Below are 23,541 nucleotides of genomic sequence, written 5' to 3' on the forward strand. Positions count from 1 at the left end.
AATTTTATCTCCTTTGTATATTCATTAATTGTGAGTGAATGTTAGGTTAGAAGAAGAATATTATTGAGAGATTGTTGAATGACACTTGAGAGATTTATGAGTGAAGCTTTTAGCTTTGCATTTGAGAACAGAGTTTGAGTGAAACATCTAGAGAAATTTAATTATCACCATTATTGGTTGGAGAAATTGAGTGAATCACGACTTTGTTGAATGTTCATTTTTTGTACCCATTATTATTATTATTGGACATTTGAATTGGACTAGATCCGGTAGATTTTTTTCAGAAAGTTTTTCACGTTAAAATCTGCTTGTGTTCTCTTTCGTATTTTATTTTTCCATTGAGCTGGACACGACATGGGGATTTAGGGCGAGTTTAGATTGCCAAGATCCGACATCCAAAATCTTGTTGATTAACTTCTCCAAAAAAAACTTCTTAACCGAATTAAGTAAACCGAGTTTCCAACAATTTTATGATGGTTCCTTTGCTTTTTCTCTCCCTCAGCTGGGAGTTGGGACTCAATTTTTCTCACTGTTTTGCGTCTGACGCCAATTTAAGGTGTGGAGAAGCTGTGTGTACCTTTGATAGTTGTTTTAAAAAAAGTGGTAAGTATAACCTTCTTCGATTTCTAAATAAAAAAAATTACTACTTGTTTTAAAAATATAATTATTCTGAATCCGCGGCGACCCTCCTAAGACTAATTCATGGATCCTTTTTGTAACCAAAAATAAAAAAATAAAATGATACCTTTGTATAGTTGATTTGTATGAAATGAGTGCCACATCTTTCTTTACGTTTTTTTGCTGACAATGATGTGCCTTATCAGTCCCCACTCCCTAATAATATATACCTGCCACGTGTCATCATCATGAACGAATGAATTTTCAGATAACACTCACCATGTGCATGGAGAACTAGATTTCCTTGAATAAACAACCAAAAAAAAAAAAACATATTAAGCAAAATTTTGCAGACCCCATTTATATGTTCTGTCAACTGGTCCCGTATTCATTCATCAGATGCCACATGTGCAACCGTGTTTTTCTTGCTGTTGACTAGGACAAGCACCAGCACCATTTTATCATGGCATATTTTCTCTCTTCTCTCTTTGTTTATGTCACTGTCGTTCTTGCTATTGAAAACTATCCTCCGAAGAAACCGGGAAGAAGGAGCTTCAATTTCTAGTATCTAGCTATACTTTCTACTCAAGCAATTATAAACATAGTCCATGCCTTAACCAAGTAAAAAACAGTCTCTGCCTCAACTCAGGTGGGGTTCTTCTTTGTTTTTTTGTTTTTTTTTTGCTTCTTATAATACTCACTTATTATAATTGTAAAAAAAGAAACTTGGTTTCTTTTTCTTTGCCAGAAAATGAATCATTTTTTGTTCGTTTTATTTTTTTCACTAACCAAAGTAAGTGCTGTTTATAGCAATTTGTGCATCACTTGTTATTTTCTGAATTTGTGTGTGTGTGTATGTATGTGCATGTGTGTGAATCTTCTAGTGTTAATACTTACTACAGCTTTAATTTCTGTTAGATGACTCTCTCAAATTTTTCCTACTTTGTTTTGTTTTAAGGTTTGGTATTTAACTTTAGTTCTTGTATTTCATTATTGTTTGTCATTTCTCTGAGCTTGCTTGCATGTACTTCCAACTGTAATAGGAAGATGAATTTCCTTTTTGGGTCTCTTGGAGTTTGAACTTTCTGTGTTTTGTTTATTTAGACAATTCAGAATGGGAAAACCAAATTGTAGTTCCATTTCATTGGTTTTCCTCACCTTGTGCATGTCAAGTTCCGTACATGACCCATAGGCTTTCTTTTTTTATTATTTTCTTTCACTTTAAAAATTTCATATGCTCATTTGATTACTCAATTATCTGAACTATAAAGATTATTTTACTCTGCTTGTAAAGTTGGTTCGAAGTCTAAAGTTCTCTTCTCTCTTGTCCAAACAGACAACTGTGTTTGGTTAACAATGAACAGCAGTATTCCAGGTTGGAATTTTGAGAGTGAGACCTTTGTCACCAATCAAAAGAAACCCATAGGGTGTGTGTTATCTATCTCTGTCAAAGCAGGATACTGTCCCAGTTAACTTTGCTTTGATAATAATTTTCAATGTGGTCATTTATACAGGCCAGAAGGAGAACTTGTAGAGCTCCTATGGCAAAATGGGCAAGTAGTTATGCATAGCCAAACACATAGAAAACCAGTTGTGAATTCATCTGACTTGAGACAAGTTCACAAAACTGATCGATCAACATTAAGGACTAGTGGGCCACGTGGGAACTCACCTAACTTGAGTCATCAAGATGAGACAGTCTCATGGATCCAATACCCTCTTGAGGATCCATTGGAACAAGAATTCTATTCAAACCTTTTATCTGAGCTAGCAGCACCATGTGAAGTTGAGTCTTACAAGCCATTCGAGCAATTGGAAGAGGGAAAGTCTGCCAAAGTTGTTGCCTCTAGTTCCCCTCTCTCAACTTCAATTTTACAAGCACCTAATAATAATATGAAACCCTCTTGTGTTCAGGAATTCCAAGGAAATCCCATGCCTGCTCCAAGATTTCAGGTTCCTGATTCATCTCAGAAAATCAATGACTTTGGTGGAACACGAAAGGTCCAAAAAATTTCTCACTTTTCAACACCCCCTATTGTTTCTTCAGCATCTGCTGGTGCACAGTTTAGAGAGAAAGTTAATGCTAATCTATCACAAAGTAAGGCCAGAGAGTGCTCAGTGATGACAGTTGGTTCAAGTCACTGTGGCAGCAATCACATCCTTCAGGACCCAGATGTGAGTAGGGCATCAAGTAATGGTGTTTGGACTACTACTTTATCTGCTGAGCCTGAAGCTGTTAGAGATTGTGTCAAGAGAACAATTCCTCGGAGTGATAAAGGAAAATCAGAGATGGTGGAACCAACTCTAACTTCATCTTCTGGTGGCTCAGGCAGTAGTATTGGAAGAACTTGTTCCCTATCAACAAGAAATCATAGCCGAAAGAGAAAAGGGACAGATGCAGAAGCATCAGAGGAACAAAGTGAGGTGAAGCTGTTCCTCTTTCCATTATTTACCTTCATGATTAAAAGCTTGCTTTGTTTTGTTTTATTTTTTCTTTTGGCCTGCTGAGTTGTTTATATATGTGTAATAGGCCACAGAACTTAAATCAGCAGATGGAAACAAGGCATCTAAGAGGGCAGGGTCTTACAGAAGAAGCCGTGCAGCTGAAGTGCATAATCTATCAGAAAGGGTGGGGGCATGGTATTTTTCTGGTAAATTTGAATCTTGTATGAACTATACTCTCTTAAGTATTATTTTATTAATGCAGAGACGAAGAGATAGGATCAATGAGAAGATGAAGGCACTGCAGCAACTGATACCTAACAGTAACAAGGTTCACTATCATAATGCTTGTTGACTTGTTACTGTCTTAACTTTTTTCAGTAGAGATGCATGCATTCAGAGTCAGCTATAGTCACTGATTGCTAGGGATAAAAGCACTATGCTAAGCAAAGAATGCGTGAGTTGGGCTTAAAGAAAGAGAGATTTTTAATTGACTAAATTATTAAAGTGATATAGAGTCACTGATTGCTAAGGGATGTACGTGCAGACAGACAAAGCATCAATGTTAGATGAGGCAGTCGAATACTTGAAATCGCTTCAGTTACAGCTTCAGGTAAACTGCCATACAATATCTTGCATATGACAATTGTCTCAAACTAGTAATATGTGACAAATGTTGCTCTTGCTACTAGGTAATGTGGATGGGGGCTGGTATGACACCAATGATGTTTCCAGGAATTCAGCACTATATGTCACAAATGAGTATGGGAATGACTGCACCTTCTTTGCCTTCTATTCACCATTCAATGCAATTACCGAGAGTACCACATGATCAGTCCATATCTGTAGCTCAGATACCAAACCAGACTGTGATGTCCCAAAATCCAGTTTTGGATGCGTTTAATTACCAAAATCAGATGCAAAACCCATGCCTTTCAGAGCAATATGCACGTTACATGGCTTATCATCTTATGCAAAGTGCCTCCCAGGTAATTGGTTTCTGTCAAGTGAACCTTTATTTCATTTTCATTTTTTTTTATTTTTTGTTTTGTTGCCAAATCCTCATAGATATGATATATAAAATCATAAGTTAGACTTTTGATTGAATTGATAATTTTCCCTGTTACCCTGTTGGTTTTGTCTTGCAGCCAATGTATGCATACAGATATGGTTCCCAGCCAGCACAACATACTCAAACAATTGCACCCAGCAATAACAACAGTGGACCCGGGAGTGGAGCAGCTAATATTGATAATGCTGTGAGTGGCAAAATTGGTAAGCCACTTAATACAATCTTTCTTTGGCTTACCCCTAAATAGGGATAACACATCAATTATTTGAGAATTTTGCTTGTCCCCATGTCAATGGCACACGAAACTCTTTAAAATAATCTCTGGTGCTTTGACCTGAATAAAAAAAATTAACCCCTCTTTTTTAATTAGAAGAATAAAAATTAACTCATCTAATTAATAGTCCCTTGATCCAGAACTCATACAAATTCCTTATGATTGATAACATTCTGCCCTGGCACATTATAATGTCAATTATACACGTGATTATGGCAGCTGCCTAAAACAGTGGCTAGTAGCAAGAATTGTTTTAATTTTCACTTCTATGTTCAGAGTTACTCAGTCCATGACTACTTGCAACTTTGTTCCCCTTAGAATTTTTACTAATGCAATCGATGAGGTAGAATAAATACCTAAGAAACTTACACACATTAATTTAAAACATTATGACATGGTTTTATTTCATATCATAATCCAAACTTTAATAGTTCCCTCCATTGTGTTATCTTCCTTCTTCATTCACTTTCTTTTCTACTTTTCAGGTTCTTCCACCTTTAACTGAATAGCAATACCTGAAACTTGTTCAATTGGAGGGTTTGGCTGATGAGTCAAACCTATAAGCACAAAGACATACTTCAAGTTTATGTAGTTTGGAGGCCATGCAATTTATTTCCAATTTAAAGTCTGTGGTGATGAGAAATTGTATTAGACAGGTCATTTATTATGGGCCAGGTTTGTTCTCAGCTCCTTGGACCCATCAGATAGAGCATTATGTATTGTTTGTAGACTTGGGGAAATAAATTAAGATCATATGTAATTTTTTATTATGTCTGAGAACATAATAGCAGTTGTTATTCCTATCATTGTCATACAATCAAGACTATAGACTCTCTTAAGTAAAGTAAGCTTGAGATTTTTTTTCCCCATCTATTCATTGATAATTTGATTAATTCAGTTTAAGATTTTTTTTTCAATCAATTTATTGATAATTTGATTAATCTGATTCAAACTTTGTTGAACTCATACAGAATCGAATCTCCCAAAATTAATTTTGTTGTCTCTTCACTTAACTGATTAATTTCTCTTGTAAAGAAACATATGACATTATAAAATAAACAACTGTACACAAGGTTGTACTTAGGGATGACAATGGTGAAATAGTCAACCAATTTAAGCAAAATTAGTCTGATATTTTTCTTCATATAATGCTTCATTTCTTTTCTTTCTTTTTTTCATTACAAAATGCCCTAATCACATGTCTTGTTGCATATCTTGAGTTGCAAGTGATATGACATTCAAGCCTTAATCCTTAAAAAGTTAAAAGAACCAATGGTTTAAGTTTCTTTAGAATCAGGGATTTCTACAGTTTTCTTTCCTTTGTCATGATAAGGTCATCTGTTTCTTGTTGTATTCTCCCTTTCAAACATCATCAATTTATTCCATTTTCACATCTGTCCTGGTCATCTTTCTCCATTAATAGACCCTGAAAGGTTTTTGTTCAAAGAGTGTCTGCTTTCGGATAATATCATGATATTTTTGAAGCAAGCATATTATATTGTGTGAAACACATACGAGAGAGGTGTATGATTTAAGGGTTGTACATGGACTAGTAGTCTCTTTCTTGAAGTTGCATGTTGGAAAAAGATTGATATCAACTCTTACAAGTTGCGTTTTTTTTTTTTGCGAAAATATTATTTTTAAAAAGTCACTTTTCGGTTTCTCTATATTCAAAACCCCGCATGGCTAAATTAATCAGCTGCAATAGAAATGTAAAAAATGAAAGGCTCTAATCATTGGGTTTCTTTCTCTTTATTTATGGTTCCATTGTTAAATCAATAGCAAAGGATGAATTCTAATATGAGTCAAAACAGTTACAATATGCAGTCAGATATAAAATTAAAACAAAAGTTATTAAAAACTAACAATTACAATCAACCTACTTAATTACTTGTAGTGCATAAGTTACTTTGCTCTATTAAAGGAAATTCGTCCTTAAGTTGTGCGGTTGAAATTTAATTTAAGAACACTTAAAACTCTTGAAATTCTTTGGAAATATAAATTCCATAATTTGGGGAATCCATCCCACAAGATACGCAGCCTATAGGATAACCCAACCCATTATTTTTTATTTATTTATTTATTTTAAGTTAACATGCACAACCCCTCATTGCAAAATTAGCTATTAGCTCATTGGTTCACATCTTCTTTTAAATTTCATTTTCACTACTTCGTTCACATCTTAAAAAAAAATACTACACCAAAAAATAAAAAATAAATAAAATAATGCGAAAATAAAATAACTTTTATAATTATAAAACAGAACATATCAACTAAAACAAACAAAAGCAACCTAAATTTTTAATTTTAAATTAAGAAATTTATATAATATTTATAAAAATACATAAAGAAATATTAAAATATTCTATAATAATGTTTCATTTTATTTATTTCATTTCAAAGATTCTTAAACTAAAAAACATTTACTTAAAAGAAAAAACTTATGCGTATTTTTCTTTTTCTCCTAAACCCTTCTTGAAAGAGATATGAATTGGAGATGTTGGTGATATCAGGCTTCAAACAAAAATGGGATGTCGGTGATTTTGGTTGTATTTTGATGTTTAAACTTTAATGGGATGTGGAAGTGATCGATTGGTCTATAGGGCCATGCCATGGGTCTATTCTTGGTGACATTTGCATGTGTTGGGTGACTTGTCTTCTATTAACAGGCTTGATAGCTAAAGTGGCCGGTCCGTCCTGTCCCGCTCGCTCCGCTATTAACTCGTCAAAAAATAAGTCAGCCCACTCTGTCCCGCTCTGTTTTTGAAAGTGGGCTGAAAAACTCAGCCCGCCAGCTCGAGCCTATTTTACACTGACTCGTCTATGCCTGCCATTAACCCACTAAAAAATGAACCCGCCTCACCCCGTCCCGCTTTTGAGATAAATTGAAAAACTCAACTAGCCCCACTACGTTTAGCGGATTGAACGGGTTGGCCCGCCGAGCCGAGCCCATTTTGCCAGCTCTATTGATAGCATTAATCAATAGATAAACGCAATAGGATGAAAATAATGAAATGCTCGTTTTCTTTTCTTTATTTGGATTTTCCTACCTATATACAAAGTCTTTCCTGTATAGACAATTTGTGCAGTTGGGCCCTTTATGTTTTAGTTTATTGTTCTTTTCTTTTTTTGTTTTATTCCTCCTCATTCTTCCCCTTTTTTTATCCTTTTCTTTTTCACTTTTTTTTTTCTAATTATTTTTTTATTTCTTGAAATATAAAAAATCTTTTGAAGAATGAAAAAAAAAAGCTTCTCTCTTTTTGACAAATTGTAACGTTGACACATATGTTTTGTTTAAAAATTCTTTTGAATTTTTTTGAACAACACCAATTGAAAGGGTTAACGAATTCACGATACAAACTTATGAATTGAGGTTTGAAGTTTGAATGCCTCGTCAACTAACTCCGTCTAGATGAACTTTTTTCTCTCTTCAAAAGTGCTTTTTTTTTAAGAAAAAAAAAATATTTCTCATTATAAATTCATTTGGATATCTTTTTTTTTTTATAGCCATTTGGATATCTCTTTTAAAAAAAACACAAGTTATAAAAAAAATTAAAAACCCATTTTTTTGGAAACTAAAAATATTAACTTTTAAAAAAAAGCAGAAATTAAAAGTTAAATAATTTTTTTAAAAACTAAATATTTTTTAAAATTTAAATAACTTTAACTTTTATAAAAAAAAACTTCTAAAATAAATAAGACATAAAAACTATTTTTTGTAAAAGTTCAAACGAACTGGCTCTAAGGCAGTATGGAAAGCTATAAAAACTTTCGTTCACTAATTTTTAATGTTAAAGTACAAAAGTGATTGTTATTTATTTTGAAAAAATAAAAATAAAAATGTGTCAATAGCTTCTTCTTTTTTTTCTTTTCTCCAATCCCTGAAAAAAAATTGATCGGATGATCAATACTTTGGAAGAAATATCATAAATAATAATAGCTGACACACCTACTAGTAAAAAACAAATAAATAATAATACTTGACTTTTAGGTTTTGAAATTTAATCATAAGGTGAGAAGTGGTTGATGACGGAGTATTCTTGTGTTGTGCTCTGGCTGCTCTGCATTGCACGTCTCTGCTTTGAGATTGCAGCGTGACAAAGCCGCTTTCGTACGAAAAACTGGAAAAGCAAAAAAAGGGTTTTTTAAATGTTTGTCCTTTTCTTTTAGTTTTTGCATCCACCACGCCACGTGGACGGTCGATGACGCAAGCTTTATTGATTTCATTTACTTTCCGAGCTACCATTTAATTATTATTTAAATTTCTTTTTTGTTTCTTTACAAATTAAAATATAAGAAAATGTGTGTTAAGATTAGTTAGTTTAGTTTAACATCCAACTCACTGAATTCTTGATGACACAATCCTCACATGCTATCAAATTTTTTCAGACAATAATGTAATAACAACAATTTTTTAATGAACTGTTGGGAAAGCGATGCTATTATTTTTTTAATAATTCACATTTTTTTAATTCGCATTTCTATCATCTTTTTTCAAATTAGTTTAGGATTTTATTTTATTTTTTGTCTTCTAAAGCTCGCTTATTATTTGTTCTAGCCTTCTACGTGATTAAATTTGACTCCCACTATTAACAAAAAGTTAGGGCCCTATTATTCTATTAAGATATTTTTAAAGTAGCTAACTCTTTCCAATAAATAAAGCTGCATGTTGTTAGTTTTCGAAATATATAGCCTCCTTCAAACGTATATTTTTTTAATGAAAAAAATTACTCTTATATTATATTATATATGATAAATTTCTCTCCTACATATTTTCGATAATTGTGCTTTTTTTTTTTTTCAGGTGGTAGAGTTCACAAATTTATCTCGATAATATGAGATAACTTATCTTCTTTAACATAAGATTAATAAAATTCTTTTTTAATTTGTCGTCCAAAGTTTAGTAGTCTGCTCCTTTACGTGTTCTTTAACGACAAACAAGAAGACCCACACACACAGAATGTGCATTACTAATTATAATATAATCCCTTTCAAAGGTTTTGTGATGTCATTTCTCACCTAAACTTTCACAGTGGCACCTTCTCACTTCTCATGATGCAAGCCAAATTGGTTGTATGGAATCTCATTGTTGATGCTTTTATGAATATGTCTCTTTATATTGTACTAAACTATTTTGGTAATACGTGCGTTGGTTTGATACTACATCTTAACACACAATCTTGAATCATCAAATATTTGATTAGTCCAATCAAATATAATTTTTAATGAATGACTTTAATATTTTAAACTTTCAAAAAACACAAACACGTAACAATGACTATATAGCAATAATTTTCTCTTAATAATTGTTTGGTAAATGTTTTATGAACATTATGTAATATTTAATATGATTCAACTTTTAACCAAATTCTAAAATATTTTTATTTAAAATTACTGAAATAAAAATATTTAGCATTTAATATATAGAAATTATAAAAGTACTTTTTTCTTAAAATTATTAAGATAATTTGATAAATGGTAATAAGGGTAAAATATAATTATATTTTTTTAAAAATAAAGATGTTTTTAGTTTTTTTATACATTTTTAAATTAAACTATCATATTTTTAAATGGATGTAGTAATTTCTTATGAATATTGTTAAAAAAATAATGCCTTTCCTTAAATTATTATAATTAGATAGAGATAAATGTTGTAAATAATTTTTAAATGAAAAAATATTTATCATTTTAAAAGACATAATTTTGTGTTATTTTAAGTGAAATAATTATTTTTTGATACATATTATTTTTTTATATTCTTTCTCCTCTACAAAATTTGGATAAGAGAGAAAAAAAGAGTATTATGAAAAAAAGAAGATAAAAATTCATCAAAACACGATCATTTCATTTAAATCATCTAAGATGAAAACAATTTTTTCCTTTTTAAATTCCAAAAATATTGAATAAATTATAATAAAAGAAATAATCCTAATTTAATTTCTTTTTGTTTTTGGTTTTGTCTTTTTTCCCGTTGGAATTTTTTTTTTTTTGATTCGTGTACGAATATTCGAAGTAGCGTAGGAGACTCACCGTGTCAGGAGTATAATATATATATTTTTCGTTTTTTCTATATTTTCTCCTTTTCCTCTTTCATTTTTTTTTTTTTTCGATAACATTACCTCTTTCACTTTAATATTTGCAAATCAATCATACTTGCCTGTCGTTTTGAACCTAGCCAAACGATGCGTCGTTTCGTGTCATCCTCGTTGGTTTGGCTGGCATATACCCTAACCCAACCAACTCAATAATAAAAAAGCTGCAACTTCTGACAATAATTTCACGCCAATTATTTCAGCTCAAATTTCTTTCTTTTTCCTTTTTCCTTTTTCTGAATTTCTCGGAAACCAAACACCAACCGAAATCCTCTTCTCCGCGATTCTCCACAATCAAAAGCGATTTACGCTTGGTCTCTTCGCGATCCGATCTTGCTGAGAGTGGTTGAGCTTTGGAAAAATTAGCTGCATGAGCTGGCTCGGGAAGCTGCGTTTATTCTCGAATTTGAATTCATTTCACTTCATTACTTGTTTGTTAATTTTTATCCTCCATTTCTCACCTCAATCACGCTCTTCTTTCTTCAATTTCGAGAGTAATTCCCTCGAACCGTTATTAATCAACATTAACAGTAATCTCAATCGTAATAGCGGATTATCTTCACGGTATGGAGTCCCGATTTAAGAGTAATCCCCAATTACGCAGAGGTTTGTTTACGATGACGCTGTTTTTTGTTTTTATTATTTTTCCAATTCTTTTATTTATTTAATGTGTCTACAGTTTCACTTTAAATTGATTTTGTTTTGTAAATGTCGGTGCATGAAGTTTTTGTTTATAAGGGTATTCTGAAATAGATCTAGTAAAGCGATTAATGGTGAGGTGTTTGGATAGTTTGTATTAGGTTATGTGTTGAATTACACCCATGTATAAAAAATAAAAATAAAAATAGATCTAGTGCTATTGAAAGTATTCTTAACTCTTTTGAGAGAATAATATTGCGATCTCTTGGAATCCAGGCGTGAAGATGTCCCATATTTTGGCTGGTTTTACTCCTATGTACTTAAAAATGAATATTATTATCATGATAATCTTTTTATTGCTAAAAAAATCCGGGTACGATTTGAAAAGGTAAATCATCCGTCAAACTATGAAAGCAGAAAGTTAGATTGGTCTGTAATTGAGCTGTGCTTGTGCTTGTGTATGTAAAAATTGTCTTTTTCAGATGTTTTGCTTTCATCTCTGCGTATCCGCTTTAATTAACTTGGATCCCGCCCACTATTTCCTTGTAGGTCTTTGCCATGCAAACGTTGACGGCCAGCAGGAGAGGTCACCTTCTGTTATTGTAGTAGGCGGTGGCATGGCTGGGATTGCTGCTGCTCGTGCACTTCATGATGCCTCATTTCAGGTATTCAAGCAAATAGTGTATTTAGCTACTATCTTTAACTTCAAAATTTTTAGTTTGTCAGAATTGCATGCCACTCTAATGCATAATGATATGTTGCCCGATTCTGGCTTGTGGCTACTTACATAACTGCAATCATCTGTGCCTGTAATGAGCTGCATGGTTTGCAAGTCATTTCTATTAATTGAAAACTATTAAGAACTAAATCTTCTGTACATGGAACTTTGTTCTGTGTCCCTTAGTAGTTTAATGTTAATTACAATCTATTTCACTGGAAAATTTGTTGAATTCATTTATGATAGTGATTTTTATGTTTTGGCTCAATTTACAGGTTGTTTGTAAAAAAGATTTATGGTTCCAGCTGTGTGATACCACTTCACATGGTTACTTTGCTAGTTTAGAATTGAACTGGTTTTGTACTTTAGGCAAAATCTCCTTTGTTGTTATGTTTCTCCCCTATAACCCCCTCCCCCGGATCATACATATTTTCTTAGGTTTTTGTTCATTTTTTGGCGTTTGGAGTTATGCTGAGTGTACTTTTTTGGTCAGGTTGTTCTCTTAGAATCACGCGAGAGACTTGGGGGCCGAATTCACACTGATTACTCGTTTGGCTTTCCTGTTGACCTGGGTGCATCATGGTAAAGACTATACTCCCTTTATTCTCATTTGTTTTTATTTTTATGTTGATGCGAATGTGGCATTTCTTTTTCTTTTTCTATTACTAAAAGTGGCAGACTATGATTCAGGTTGCATGGAGTTTGCAACGAGAATCCACTGGCTCCATTGATTGGGAGGCTGGGACTACCTCTTTACCGTACTAGTGAGGATAATTCTGTCCTTTATGATCATGACTTGGAAAGGTAAATGCATTTCTTTTTTATACTACATGGTATTAGTTATTTATTTCTGCTGCACTTAAATAATAAATTGATGACCATAGTGTATGCTTTAATTTATCCACTGGTTGTCTTGAGTGGTATACATTATTACGTACAAGTTTTTTCTAATTGAAATTCATCAACTTCTTGCAGCTATGCACTCTTTGATATGGATGGGAATCAAGTTCCCCAAGAGTTGGTAACAAAAGTTGGTAAAATATTTGAAATGATTTTAGAGGAGGTTAGTCATTTAGTATTTCCAGTTATTGGGTTTACCTGACATATTGAACTGTCACAATAGAAAGCAAAATTTCAGAAATACAATGCTTTTCTAATTGAGACTATTGTTTGATTCTAATTATTGTTATATTGAGCATCCCCTCTAATGATTGACCTTGTTTAATGCAGACTGATAATGTACGACAGGAATTCAGTGAAGACATGTCCATACTCCGTGCACTTTCAATTGTTTTTGAAAGAAAGCCAGAATTTAGGTCATTTTAAAACTTTAAATTATTTGACCACCATTATTCATTTTCTTGAATCTCAAGTAATCTGTAATTTGTCTTTCACTATTGGATGCAGGTTGGAGGGGATTGCTCACAAGGTGCTTCAGTGGTATTTATGCAGATTGGAGGGCTGGTTTGCTGCAGATTCTGAAGCCATATCACTGAAAGGATGGGATCAGGTAATTGGAGAAACCAAGTTCAACATGTTTGGGTTCTATTATCTGTATGATCCATTATATGTTTCTGTCATTGAAATTTGAATTGCATGACCAATCATGGATAGTTGGTGGGCTGAAGTGTCATGAATGGGCAACTTTTTTTTTTTTTTAATCTCAGCTCTTTATCCTTTTCAATTTTATTTTATTTTTCTATACCTATCATTTATGAACAAGATTGTTATGTTGCAAACTCGCATTTATGTGATATAGGTTTGAGTTTGAGGTTAAATGGTAATGTGTGTGCCATTTGTGCTGACTTTCATAAAGGATATTAGATGTAAATGATGTAATATGAGATTGGTAAGTGGCTTCATATGATGATACTAGTCACAATATGTTGCTTGTAACTTACTAATTACCTCATGCATCAACATTTTTCATGTATAACTTATCCTTCTCTGTATGTATGCTTACAGGAAGTATTGCTCCCTGGTGGTCATGGTCTTATGGTCAGGGGCTACCTGCCTGTTATACATACCCTAGCCAAGGGTCTTGACGTTCGCTTGGGACACAGGTAGATATTAGTGTAAAGTTTTGTTTTAGAAATCCCTGTCCTGTTGTGGCGGTTAACTAAATTTACTGGCATTCATAATACCTCTTTCCAGGGTCACGAAAATTGTTAGGCAATATAATGGAGTAAAGGTGATGGTGGAAAATGGGAAAACATTTTTTGCTGATGCTGCTATTGTTGCTGTACCTCTTGGGGTGCTGAAAGCAAAGAGCATAAAATTTGAGCCAAAGCTCCCAGACTGGAAAGAAGCTGCCATTACTGATATTGGGGTTGGGATTGAGAATAAAATAATTTTAAAATTTAAAAATGTATTTTGGCCTAATGTGGAGTTCTTGGGAGTAGTTGCAGAGACATCTTATGGATGCAGCTACTTTCTTAATCTCCACAAGGCTGCGGGTCATCCTGTCCTTGTTTACATGCCTGCTGGGCAGCTGGCCAAAGACATTGAGAAAATGTCTGATGAAGCAGCTGCTAACTTTGCTTTCACGCAGCTCCAGAAGATCCTTCCAGATGCTTCTTCACCGGTAACTATGATAGTTTATACTTCATGTATTTCACTTTTTTAACTATGTAAGAAAAGTAAATGCTTCAACCCATATCTGGTGTAGTCAACAGTCTCCTGAATTTAATCAGTTTAGGTTCCTGTACATATATTCATTAAGATAGTTATATGGTTGAATTAAATAAGTTCTTCTACTTGTGTGTCAAGTATGTTATACATGTTTTGAAGATGTAGTTCGTTTTTTGCAGATTCAGTATCTTGTGTCCCGATGGGGTACAGATATTAATTCACTAGGTTCTTATAGCTATGATGCAGTCGGGAAACCACATGATCTGTATGAGAGGTTACGGGTCCCCGTAGATAATTTATTCTTTGCAGGGGAAGCAACAAGTATGTTGTATTCGGGGTCTGTGCATGGTGCATTCTCTACTGGAATGATGGCCGCTGAGGACTGCAGGATGCGTGTCTTGGAGCGTTATGGGGAGCTAGATTTGTTCCAGCCAGTGATGGGAGAGGAGGCTTCAATTATACCACTTTTGATCTCGCGTTTGTAATCTTTGGGACGCCTTGCGCAATCCCCTTATAAGTGGCATGTCTGTTGTTGATGTTGTGTTAATCTATTGATTAAATGACATGTTCACCCATTTAGTTATATTTGCTAATAAAAATAGGAACCGCCTTCTTCTTGTTTTTTTTTTTTTTTGAGCTCAGCCGTTTGTGACTGCAGAGATTGGTGGGACAATAGTATATCATGTATGGATGTTTGGTTGACGAAACAATTCATCCTGAAACAAGTCTATTTTTCATATCTCATTGACGACCATTCTATGTCCTTAATCATGAATCAATGCAGGTAAAAGAGTACTTGATCATGAAAAATTAAATCAATGCAGATTTTTTTGAAGGTTTGAAGCAGCTGGGAATAAACGCAAGCAATGAAAAGGACTCACCCTTACAGAAACTCCTTGGGAGAAGGAAAATGAATTACCACGGTGTAAATTCTCTAGAACTTTAGGGGGTGTTTGGTTCAAGTTTTTGGAGAGGATTACCGGTAATCCTTCTTTGGTAAATGTAATTACCACGTTTGGTAGAAGGAATAAATTACGATTCCCGGATATCCAAGGATTACCGGTAATTTGATTTATAAAGAAAAGTCACTATTCAGATTACCAAAAATAATATGGTAATTCGGAATACCAATCAGAATACCAAGTAAAGGAAAATCACAACAATAAATCTTGAGACAAAAATACCCCAATACACATAAAAATCTAGACCAAATCTATCAATTACAAAAGTAAAAATAGTTTGGGGTTATTTTTGTAAAATAACCTCATATTCCAAGTCATATTTCGTTCTAAACATAATATGGAATCAGTAATTTTTACCCAGTATTTCCGGTAATATTTTGGCGAACCAAACACATCTTTCGTAAGATTCCAAGTAAACTCAATTTCTACTGAATTCCCATTAATCATGATTCCCGATCACCAAATAATTTCTCCTGTACCAAACACACCCTTAAGGATAAAATTTCAGAACAGAAAAAAATAGTGTAACATCTTAAAATTTTAAAACATAATAATAATATTAATAATGATTTTTAATATGAAATTTGGCTTCCAAAATATATTGACATGCTAAATAACAATATTTTATTTTATGAAGTCATAATTTCAAAGATTTAAATAATTAAATAAAGTTATAATAAACTCCTAACAATTTGGTATAAAATATATTAAATTAAAATATGTATAAAATTTTAGCATACCCCTAATGCAAATTCATACCCCTATTATCTATTGTATGAAATAAAAAAGATAGAAAAATGTTCCTCTGTTCTCAAGCAACAAAAAAAGGTAGAAAAACTCTCACCTTCCCTAGGCATTTTTACATGTGGTTAGAAGAAGGTTAGTGTTCTGAAATTCCGACTGTTTTCATTTTTTAAGTCATTTTTTGCTGTACATGAGGGAATATTAAAGCTGTGAGGTCAACTTGGAGTCTAATGGCAAATTCTAACCCATTTTTTTTTTTTTTTGGTATCTGACCCATCTTTTTTCTAATATAAAAAACTGTCATAGCTTTTTCATAACATTTTCAATTACAAATAAACTTTGCAGCATTCGACTCCTTTACCGCAGAAGGATTTAGTCGCACGTTTGAAAAATAGTCCAAAAAATAAAATAAATGTTTGGATAATTGGTTTATATGGATTGTTTTCGGTTGATACCAAACATCAAAATAACATTGCCAGAAATGAATAAAATAGTCTTTCCATTTTTTAATCAAAATAGGTGTATTAAGGGAAAGATGTGTACTACTGTTGTTAGTCCAGAATTAGAGATAATTTTGAGTGATTGAAACCTCTGGATCAATAATGAATGCTTTTTGTCCTATGTGCAGAAAGTAAGTTATGATATGTTGTCGAGGGGGATATTTTGACTACCAAAAATGTCCACTATCACCTTACTATCTATCAAATCACCATTGGATCAAAGAGAGAGAAAATGTTAAAAAGTTTTTGAAGAGAGAGAAAATGTTAATCCAATGGAGATTAGATAAGTAGTAATGTGGTAGTGGAAACTTTTGGTAGTCAAAATATCCTCTCTCTATCTTGTTATATATAAATCATTATCATAGCTTGGATTTCCTATAACAAGTGGCTCTAGTTCAGCGGCGAATCCACTTCCGGGCAAATGTCTGCAAGTGCGGATATAAAAATATTTATTTCAGTTTTTTTTTTCTTGGTTGCACGTCTTTATTTGTCTCTTGGTTCAATATATATATATATATTAGGAGTAAATACTCTTTTAAGTCTTTAACAAAAAACATGATTCCCATTTTCGTCCTTTACAAAAAAAAAATTAGTCTCGAGATCTTTAAAAATTTAAAGTGGATCAATTTAGTTAAAATCGTGGTCCCTCACAAATTCAAAAAAAAGACCTATATTAGTCCCTCAAAAAGACCAAAATGAGTCCAATTTAAATTTCATAAGGACAATGTGACTAATTTTCTTTTATAATGGACTAAAGTGGGGACCAAATTTTTTGTTAGGGACCAAAAAAAATATATTTATTCTTATATTAGTTAGCAACGTACGGAGATGATTAAAACAACGTAGCAACACAAATTGATTAGAGAGAAAACTTATTCTTCCTCCCCTATCACGTACCCATTCTCATGCTCTCTTTATCCTTTGTTTCTTTTTTCAGTTTTATTAAAAGAGAGAATTGATTGCAGGTCTGACATTCTCAAATAAGTTAATATCTAGAGACGAGGTATTCACTATGATTTTGCTTGTGTTGACTTTTTTATTCACCACTATAAAATAGAATGATGATGTATGGATGTACTGGACTATATTCTCATATTTGTTTTGGAGGATTGGTAAGATTTAGGGGAGAAATAATTGGTCAAACTATTGCCTGCAGCTTGGTATGGAAGCAACTAGATTATGAGCGGGTTCGAGCATTGATTTAAACGTTTTTTACAAAAATAATTCGGAGACAACGCCACTAAATGTACGGACATAATTTTTTTTTCATGAGTCCGCCACTACTCTAGTGAATGTATCTACCTCATTATCATAGCTTGGATTTCCTTTTATTTTAACTTCGACGTTGCTAACTGTGTTTGCACTTTGCAGACTGCGGATTATCTCAACATCAAGAGCCTATCGGAGTTGACTCAACTGGCCAGGGTAGATATGAGTCAATATATACCGTTGAAGGGACATCAGATTGTATGGTAGATTATCTATTTCACGAATGCCCTCACCCACCGGCAGCAACGGAGATGCTTTTTGACCTTTAAATCTAAGAAATCCATCCCCTATTAATTTAGTTTGTCTTTGCATGAGATTGTTGTTGTCTCCTAGCTGATTGGAGCTATTACCAAGCCTTTGGTAGTAAATGGTATTGGCATGCATAAAGTTGTTGTAAACTTGAGAGATGTTTGGTATGGATATTTTAGTTAGAACTATGGAAAAATGGAACGAGGAATATTTATTTACTGTGTTTGGTATAAGAAATGTGAATGAAATGTCAGCAATTTTTTTTCTGAATATTTTCTTTTTCTCATTTTCTCATATTCTGAATGTAACTTTTTGAGACAAAAATATCTTGTTTGAATCGTTAACACAGTTATGCATATTTTTCATCTAATATTAAGTTATTTGTTTTGTAAAGATGTATACACATTGACAGTAATGTAAACAATGCAATATGAAATTGTACTGTGTTAGAAACTTTGTAATTACGAGAGAAAGCTAATATTCCAATTTTTTTAAATTTTTTTCAGTCAGCAGAAATAATTAAAAATAATATTTGATAAAATTAATTTATTATTCTATCCTAAGAAATGAGCTGGTAGCTAATGAATAAAAATTGAAAAAAATAAAAAATAAACTGTTTTTTTTTTGTTTTTATTTTTTTCCATGCACAAAAAAAGAATCAAGACAAGAATTTAAAACATGCCTATGATTTTGATTTTGTAGCAATATGAATAATGAGGTATTCAAATTACATTGGGAAGATGTAACGTTAATTATCAGTGCTTTAAATTTTGGGTTTTCTTTTTCTGCAATTAATTTAGATAAGTTATTTGCAGTAAGCCCAATACGACATCGTTTTGAGGCAGAAATCATGATGTTTTTATAATTTTTATTTATTTCAAGGTTATTATAGTCTTTATAATTATAATTTTCTAATCTTTCAATCTCAAAACGACATCATTCTGAAAGTAAATGCAGATAACTTATTTGCATTAATTGCAATCATTGTTTTGGATTGTAATTGTGAAAGATAATTTTATTTTATTTATTATAAGTATTTTAAATTTATTAATTATTTATATAATTAATTTAATATAATCATTGTTAAATGGATCCGTACTTGATCTCAATTTTTCAAAAAGGTTTTTCAAAATTTCCCGATTAGAATAAAATTAGTGACAATTTCATTTATTTATTTAATTTTAAATAAATTTTCAGTTACTCTCTTATAGCGAGTTCCAGGACCAGGACGGTCTTAGAGCTGACTCCACTGCGGAGAAACCAATTTGGTGATATGGCTTTCATCTTTTCTAATTGTACAAATTCATAAATTCTAAGATCAACATGGTAAGTATATTCATGAATAATTAGAAATATTATATTTGTATGTTTGAATGCTTCCGCTTGAGATTATGTCACATTCTTTTATGCTCGGAGTGAAAAAAAAGTTGGGCTTTCTTATTTGATTATCGAAATTATGTGAAATGGCAGAGAGAGAAGAAGCCAAACAACAATAGCCCTGTAGCTCAAAACAAAATTACTCTGCAGCTAAAATGCTTTCCTACCATGCCCTCAGAATAAAAGATAAAATGCCTCTATATGTTGGCAACCAGTTGGTCTAAGGTATCATCTTCAGCAGATCTCTTGATGCGAACAATAGCTTTTTCAACCTACAAACAAACAACAGCATTACATAACAAGATAAACACTTTTATGTAACATATATGGATAATATATTCTGGTCTAGAGTTTTGATTACCTCTGCATCCCAATTTGTTCGGACAGTCAGAATTATTAGAGTTACTGTCTGTATAATAACTCCAAGTATCATTCCCCACCATATGCCCTATAAAAATCCCAAATGCATAGTATTGCATTAATCTTTATATAAACTCAATTAAAATTAATGAGAGAAATGTTTCATACTCACAGCTACTCCTAAAGAAGTTTTGAAGCCCAGAACACATCCAACAGTAAGACCAATGACATAGTAAGAAGCCAAGTTTACATAAGCAACTACGGCTTGCCATCCACTTCCAATTGCAACCCCTGAAATTTCCATAGTAAAGTAAACAAAAAGAGGGATATAAATAAAAAATGGTGCTTATGCTTACAGCTTTATTACCCGAGAGTATAGGTTGAATTCCATTTAGGAAAACAGAGATGGCAAGCAATGGAGTCAAATTAGAAACAGCCTCAATAACTTCAGAGTCAGAAGTGAAAAGCTTGCTCAAAGAAACCCGGAATATCAAAATAATCGCACAGAAAACTATGCTGATGAGGATGCTTGTTCCATTCACTACAAAGACAGAAAATTTTGCTACTCTTGGATGAGCTGCTCCTAATTCATTGCTAACTCGGATACTGCAATCATGGAACCTACCATTAACATGTTTATGTGAAAAATGTTTAAATGAAAAACACCTTGTTTTGTCACTAACCTGGCTGCTGCACTAAGGCCCAACATAAATTGCATGTCCCAGTTCAAGTAATTCATACTGAAATTACATTAGAACGGAGAATATTGTTAGAAAACGTGTTGGCAAATAATAAGAAAGATCATTCTAAGAGAAATTATTAACATACCAAATGGAAATAGAGTCCAGTGAGATTGTGGGATTGGAGAGCAGCCCTGATATAAGCACTAATCCTTGATTGTACCATATCTCCAAACTACATTAAGATACATTTTTACATTGTTAAAACATATTGATGTGAACTTAAGAGCAACATTTTGTAAATAACAATGGTTGTGTGTGTATTTGACATGTGGTCATACTATTACCATAACATTACAGCAGAAGCAACTGTTAGCTTGAAATAAGGCCAAATTCCTTGGAAGGCTTTTATGGTGAATCCGGTCCAAGTTTCCTTGCACCTTGGGCTAAGAATGATGTAAAGCCCATTTAACAAGACAAGAAGCCACCAAGAAAAGCTGAGAGTAAGGGCTGCCCCCAGAAGCCCGTAGCCCAGAACATAGACAACTAGCCAACTGAGAAGCACATGCAGAAGGAATACCCCAACAGACATATATGCCAGAGGATTCACTATGTTCTGAGCTTGGAGAAACCTCTGCATAGGACAGCATATTGCAAATGCATAGAGTTGAAGAATAAGACCGCGTGCAAATACTTGGCCTCTCTCTGCTATGCTTTCTGACTGCCCTATGGCTTTTAGAATAGACCCAGAGTACCAATAGAGAAATGTGAGAATCACTGCTGCACCACTGTGTAAGATGATTGCTCTTTGCAGTATGATGCTCATTGCTGCATATTTTTTGGCTCCATATGCTTGCCCACACACAGTTTGAACCGCGCTTGCCATCCCCAGCTGTTCAAGGAAAATACAAAAATCGCAAAAAATGAATATACCAAGTTATAGTTAAGTTGCAAATTAAAAATAAAACTTCCCTCAATGAGAATGTACAGATCAACTCTGTGGCCTCTGAAGAACGAAATGACACAGATAAGAACAAACTATTCTTGGCATAAACTAACTATTAGAGTATATAATATAAATCATTTAAAGAGTACCTCACTCAACACATAAACATGGTCACGAGTTACCAAAAAACTTTAAGAGTGCCCAAGGTTGCATGTGTAACTAATGTTGAGTTTATAAGATCTTGGGCATTCTCACCCTTTGAGCTAGCTTTAGGTTGTATGTGCAACTAATGTGGAGTTTATAAGATCTTGGGCACTCCTACTTTTTGAGTACCATGTAAAGAATCTTGGGATACACCACCCCAAAAGCTAGCTCAAAAGGTGAGAGTGTCCAAGGCCTTATAAACTTCATTTTAGTTGCTCATACAACCAACCAATGTGAGACTATATATCTCAACAAGATTTTGTCACTTCTCGAAAGCTGCATAAGAAGCTATTTTTAAAATTTACTTTTAAAAAAATTGTTGAAATGGTGTTTGGTGTCATTACTAATACCAGAAAAGAGTAGGTAAAGGGGCCTACCATAATCCCATAAGCTAGACCCTGAATTCCAACACTTGCTACGGATGCCCCAGCAAGCTCTAAAGACCCCAAATGCCCAGTAAACATCAAGGTGACAAAGCTTAGCATATAATTGAAAATGGACATAATAATAGAAGCCCCGGAGAGGAGCCATAGGAGCCTTGACTCCCACCCAACTAGCTTAGGCCACCATCGCAACCCGATAGGCCTATGTTCCAAGAATTCTTCAACAGTATCTGATGACAAATTTGAAATCTGTGAGTGTGAGAGCAATGGTTGGTGCTCCTCAGAGCCCATGGTTCAGTGCCTCACAAGTCACAACTAGTTCCCCAAGTGAGAATGAACTGAAGCATTGCAAGTAGACCCTTTATAAATGAGATGTGGAATATTAGTGTCACCAAATATTTGTAACTACCTTTCTTTTGTACTGCTGGTACCCACCAGTTTTATTGATGTGCAAATGTGCCTCTAGATGTAGGAAAGTAGATAAAACTACCCCCAATTTTATAGACATGTATTCTGAATAATAAATAGTCGAATGAATGAATGAGAAAACTTATGATTTGTGGGGATATTGAGGGTTCACCCTAAGATGAGAGAATTTGACTTGTTAGAAGTGGTGGTGAGGACTGACCTTTAGTTGGGAAGCAGCTTCAATTCTTCAACCTACAGTTAAAAAATATATCTAACGTATCTTTTCTTTCCTTTTTTTGTTTTGTTTTTTGTCCTTTTCTTTTTCATTTAATAGGAGAGATTGGATGCAATAATGCAATGCTTGTGATGCCCACATGTTTGAATGTAGGAGTCTTATCTGAACCATTGCATCTGGCATATAGCCATATATGCTTTGTTATTTATTTATTTTTAAACAATATATGCTTTGTTATTAGTTATTGAAAAATATGCTTCTCATGTAAGTGTCTTAAGCAACGTATAAAAAATGCTCTTTTTTTCTTAATAGATTTCATCAATTTTTGTGTGTATTGCATGAGACAATTTATCTTGTCTCATGCAACAACATGAGAAGTTTTCCTCCTTAATTATTATCAAAAATATATAAATTGTGTTTTTTAATATTGGTAAGAACAAATACTAATTTTTTTCATAATTCATTTTTTTATTTATTACACTTTAAATATTTAAGATATTATATAACAAAGAATATTAAATATTTTTAATTTTTATTTAATTCATTATCTTGTGTCCTATAACTTATTGCATAAACAAAATCTTTTCAAATTTTATATCTTTTTTCAAGGTAAAAGAATTATTATTTTTTTCTTATTCGTAATTGTGATAGAAAAGCTAACTCAACAAGTAACTCATTTACTATATTCGATTTTCTGAATTTTTTTTTTTTTGGGAGGAAGGTTATAATAATACGACC

The 23,541-nt window shown here is 32.9% G+C and overlaps 3 protein-coding genes across 5 annotated transcripts; 2 read left to right on the forward strand and 1 right to left on the reverse strand.

Annotated features, from left to right (window-relative positions):
• Positions 1-1,098: 1,098 nt before the first annotated feature.
• Positions 1,099-5,269, forward strand: LOC133288948 (transcription factor PIF4-like). Of its 3 annotated transcripts, XM_061486789.1 has the most exons (10): positions 1,099-1,267; positions 1,955-2,045; positions 2,133-2,454; positions 2,533-3,042; positions 3,149-3,247; positions 3,326-3,391; positions 3,608-3,673; positions 3,753-4,049; positions 4,209-4,335; positions 4,892-5,269. In XM_061486789.1, exons 2-10 carry the CDS (start codon positions 1,975-1,977, stop codon positions 4,909-4,911), a joined length of 1,578 nt encoding a protein of 525 aa, XP_061342773.1. In that variant the 5' UTR covers positions 1,099-1,267; positions 1,955-1,974; the 3' UTR covers positions 4,912-5,269. The 3 variants fall into 3 exon arrangements, with proteins under 3 accessions (XP_061342773.1, XP_061342772.1, XP_061342774.1); XM_061486788.1 differs by having other exon boundaries at positions 2,133-3,042; XM_061486790.1 differs by lacking the exon at positions 1,955-2,045 and having other exon boundaries at positions 1,100-1,267; positions 2,133-3,042.
• Positions 5,270-10,652: 5,383 nt separating this feature from the next.
• LOC133288947 (polyamine oxidase 2-like) lies at positions 10,653-15,216 on the forward strand. Its single transcript, XM_061486787.1, has 10 exons — positions 10,653-11,104; positions 11,687-11,802; positions 12,349-12,437; positions 12,546-12,659; positions 12,831-12,918; positions 13,086-13,171; positions 13,263-13,365; positions 13,821-13,918; positions 14,010-14,439; positions 14,666-15,216. The coding sequence occupies exons 1-10, from the start codon at positions 11,065-11,067 to the stop codon at positions 14,969-14,971; spliced, it is 1,470 nt and encodes a 489-aa protein (XP_061342771.1). The 5' UTR covers positions 10,653-11,064; the 3' UTR covers positions 14,972-15,216.
• Positions 15,217-19,646: 4,430 nt separating this feature from the next.
• On the reverse strand, positions 19,647-22,452 carry LOC133288984 (protein DETOXIFICATION 41-like). The gene is made up of 8 exons (XM_061486830.1): positions 22,155-22,452; positions 20,975-21,519; positions 20,776-20,862; positions 20,631-20,687; positions 20,315-20,553; positions 20,120-20,238; positions 19,949-20,035; positions 19,647-19,859 (listed from the first exon to the last, which is right to left on the reverse strand). The coding sequence occupies exons 1-8, from the start codon at positions 22,449-22,451 to the stop codon at positions 19,785-19,787; spliced, it is 1,506 nt and encodes a 501-aa protein (XP_061342814.1). The 5' UTR covers position 22,452; the 3' UTR covers positions 19,647-19,784.
• Between the last annotated feature and the right edge of the window lie 1,089 nt (positions 22,453-23,541).

This window comes from Gastrolobium bilobum, unplaced genomic scaffold, assembly GCF_033153095.1.
Source record: "Gastrolobium bilobum isolate Gb01-03AN ecotype WA unplaced genomic scaffold, APGP_CSIRO_Gbil_v1 utg6815, whole genome shotgun sequence".
Classification (NCBI taxonomy): Eukaryota; Viridiplantae; Streptophyta; class Magnoliopsida; order Fabales; family Fabaceae; genus Gastrolobium; species Gastrolobium bilobum.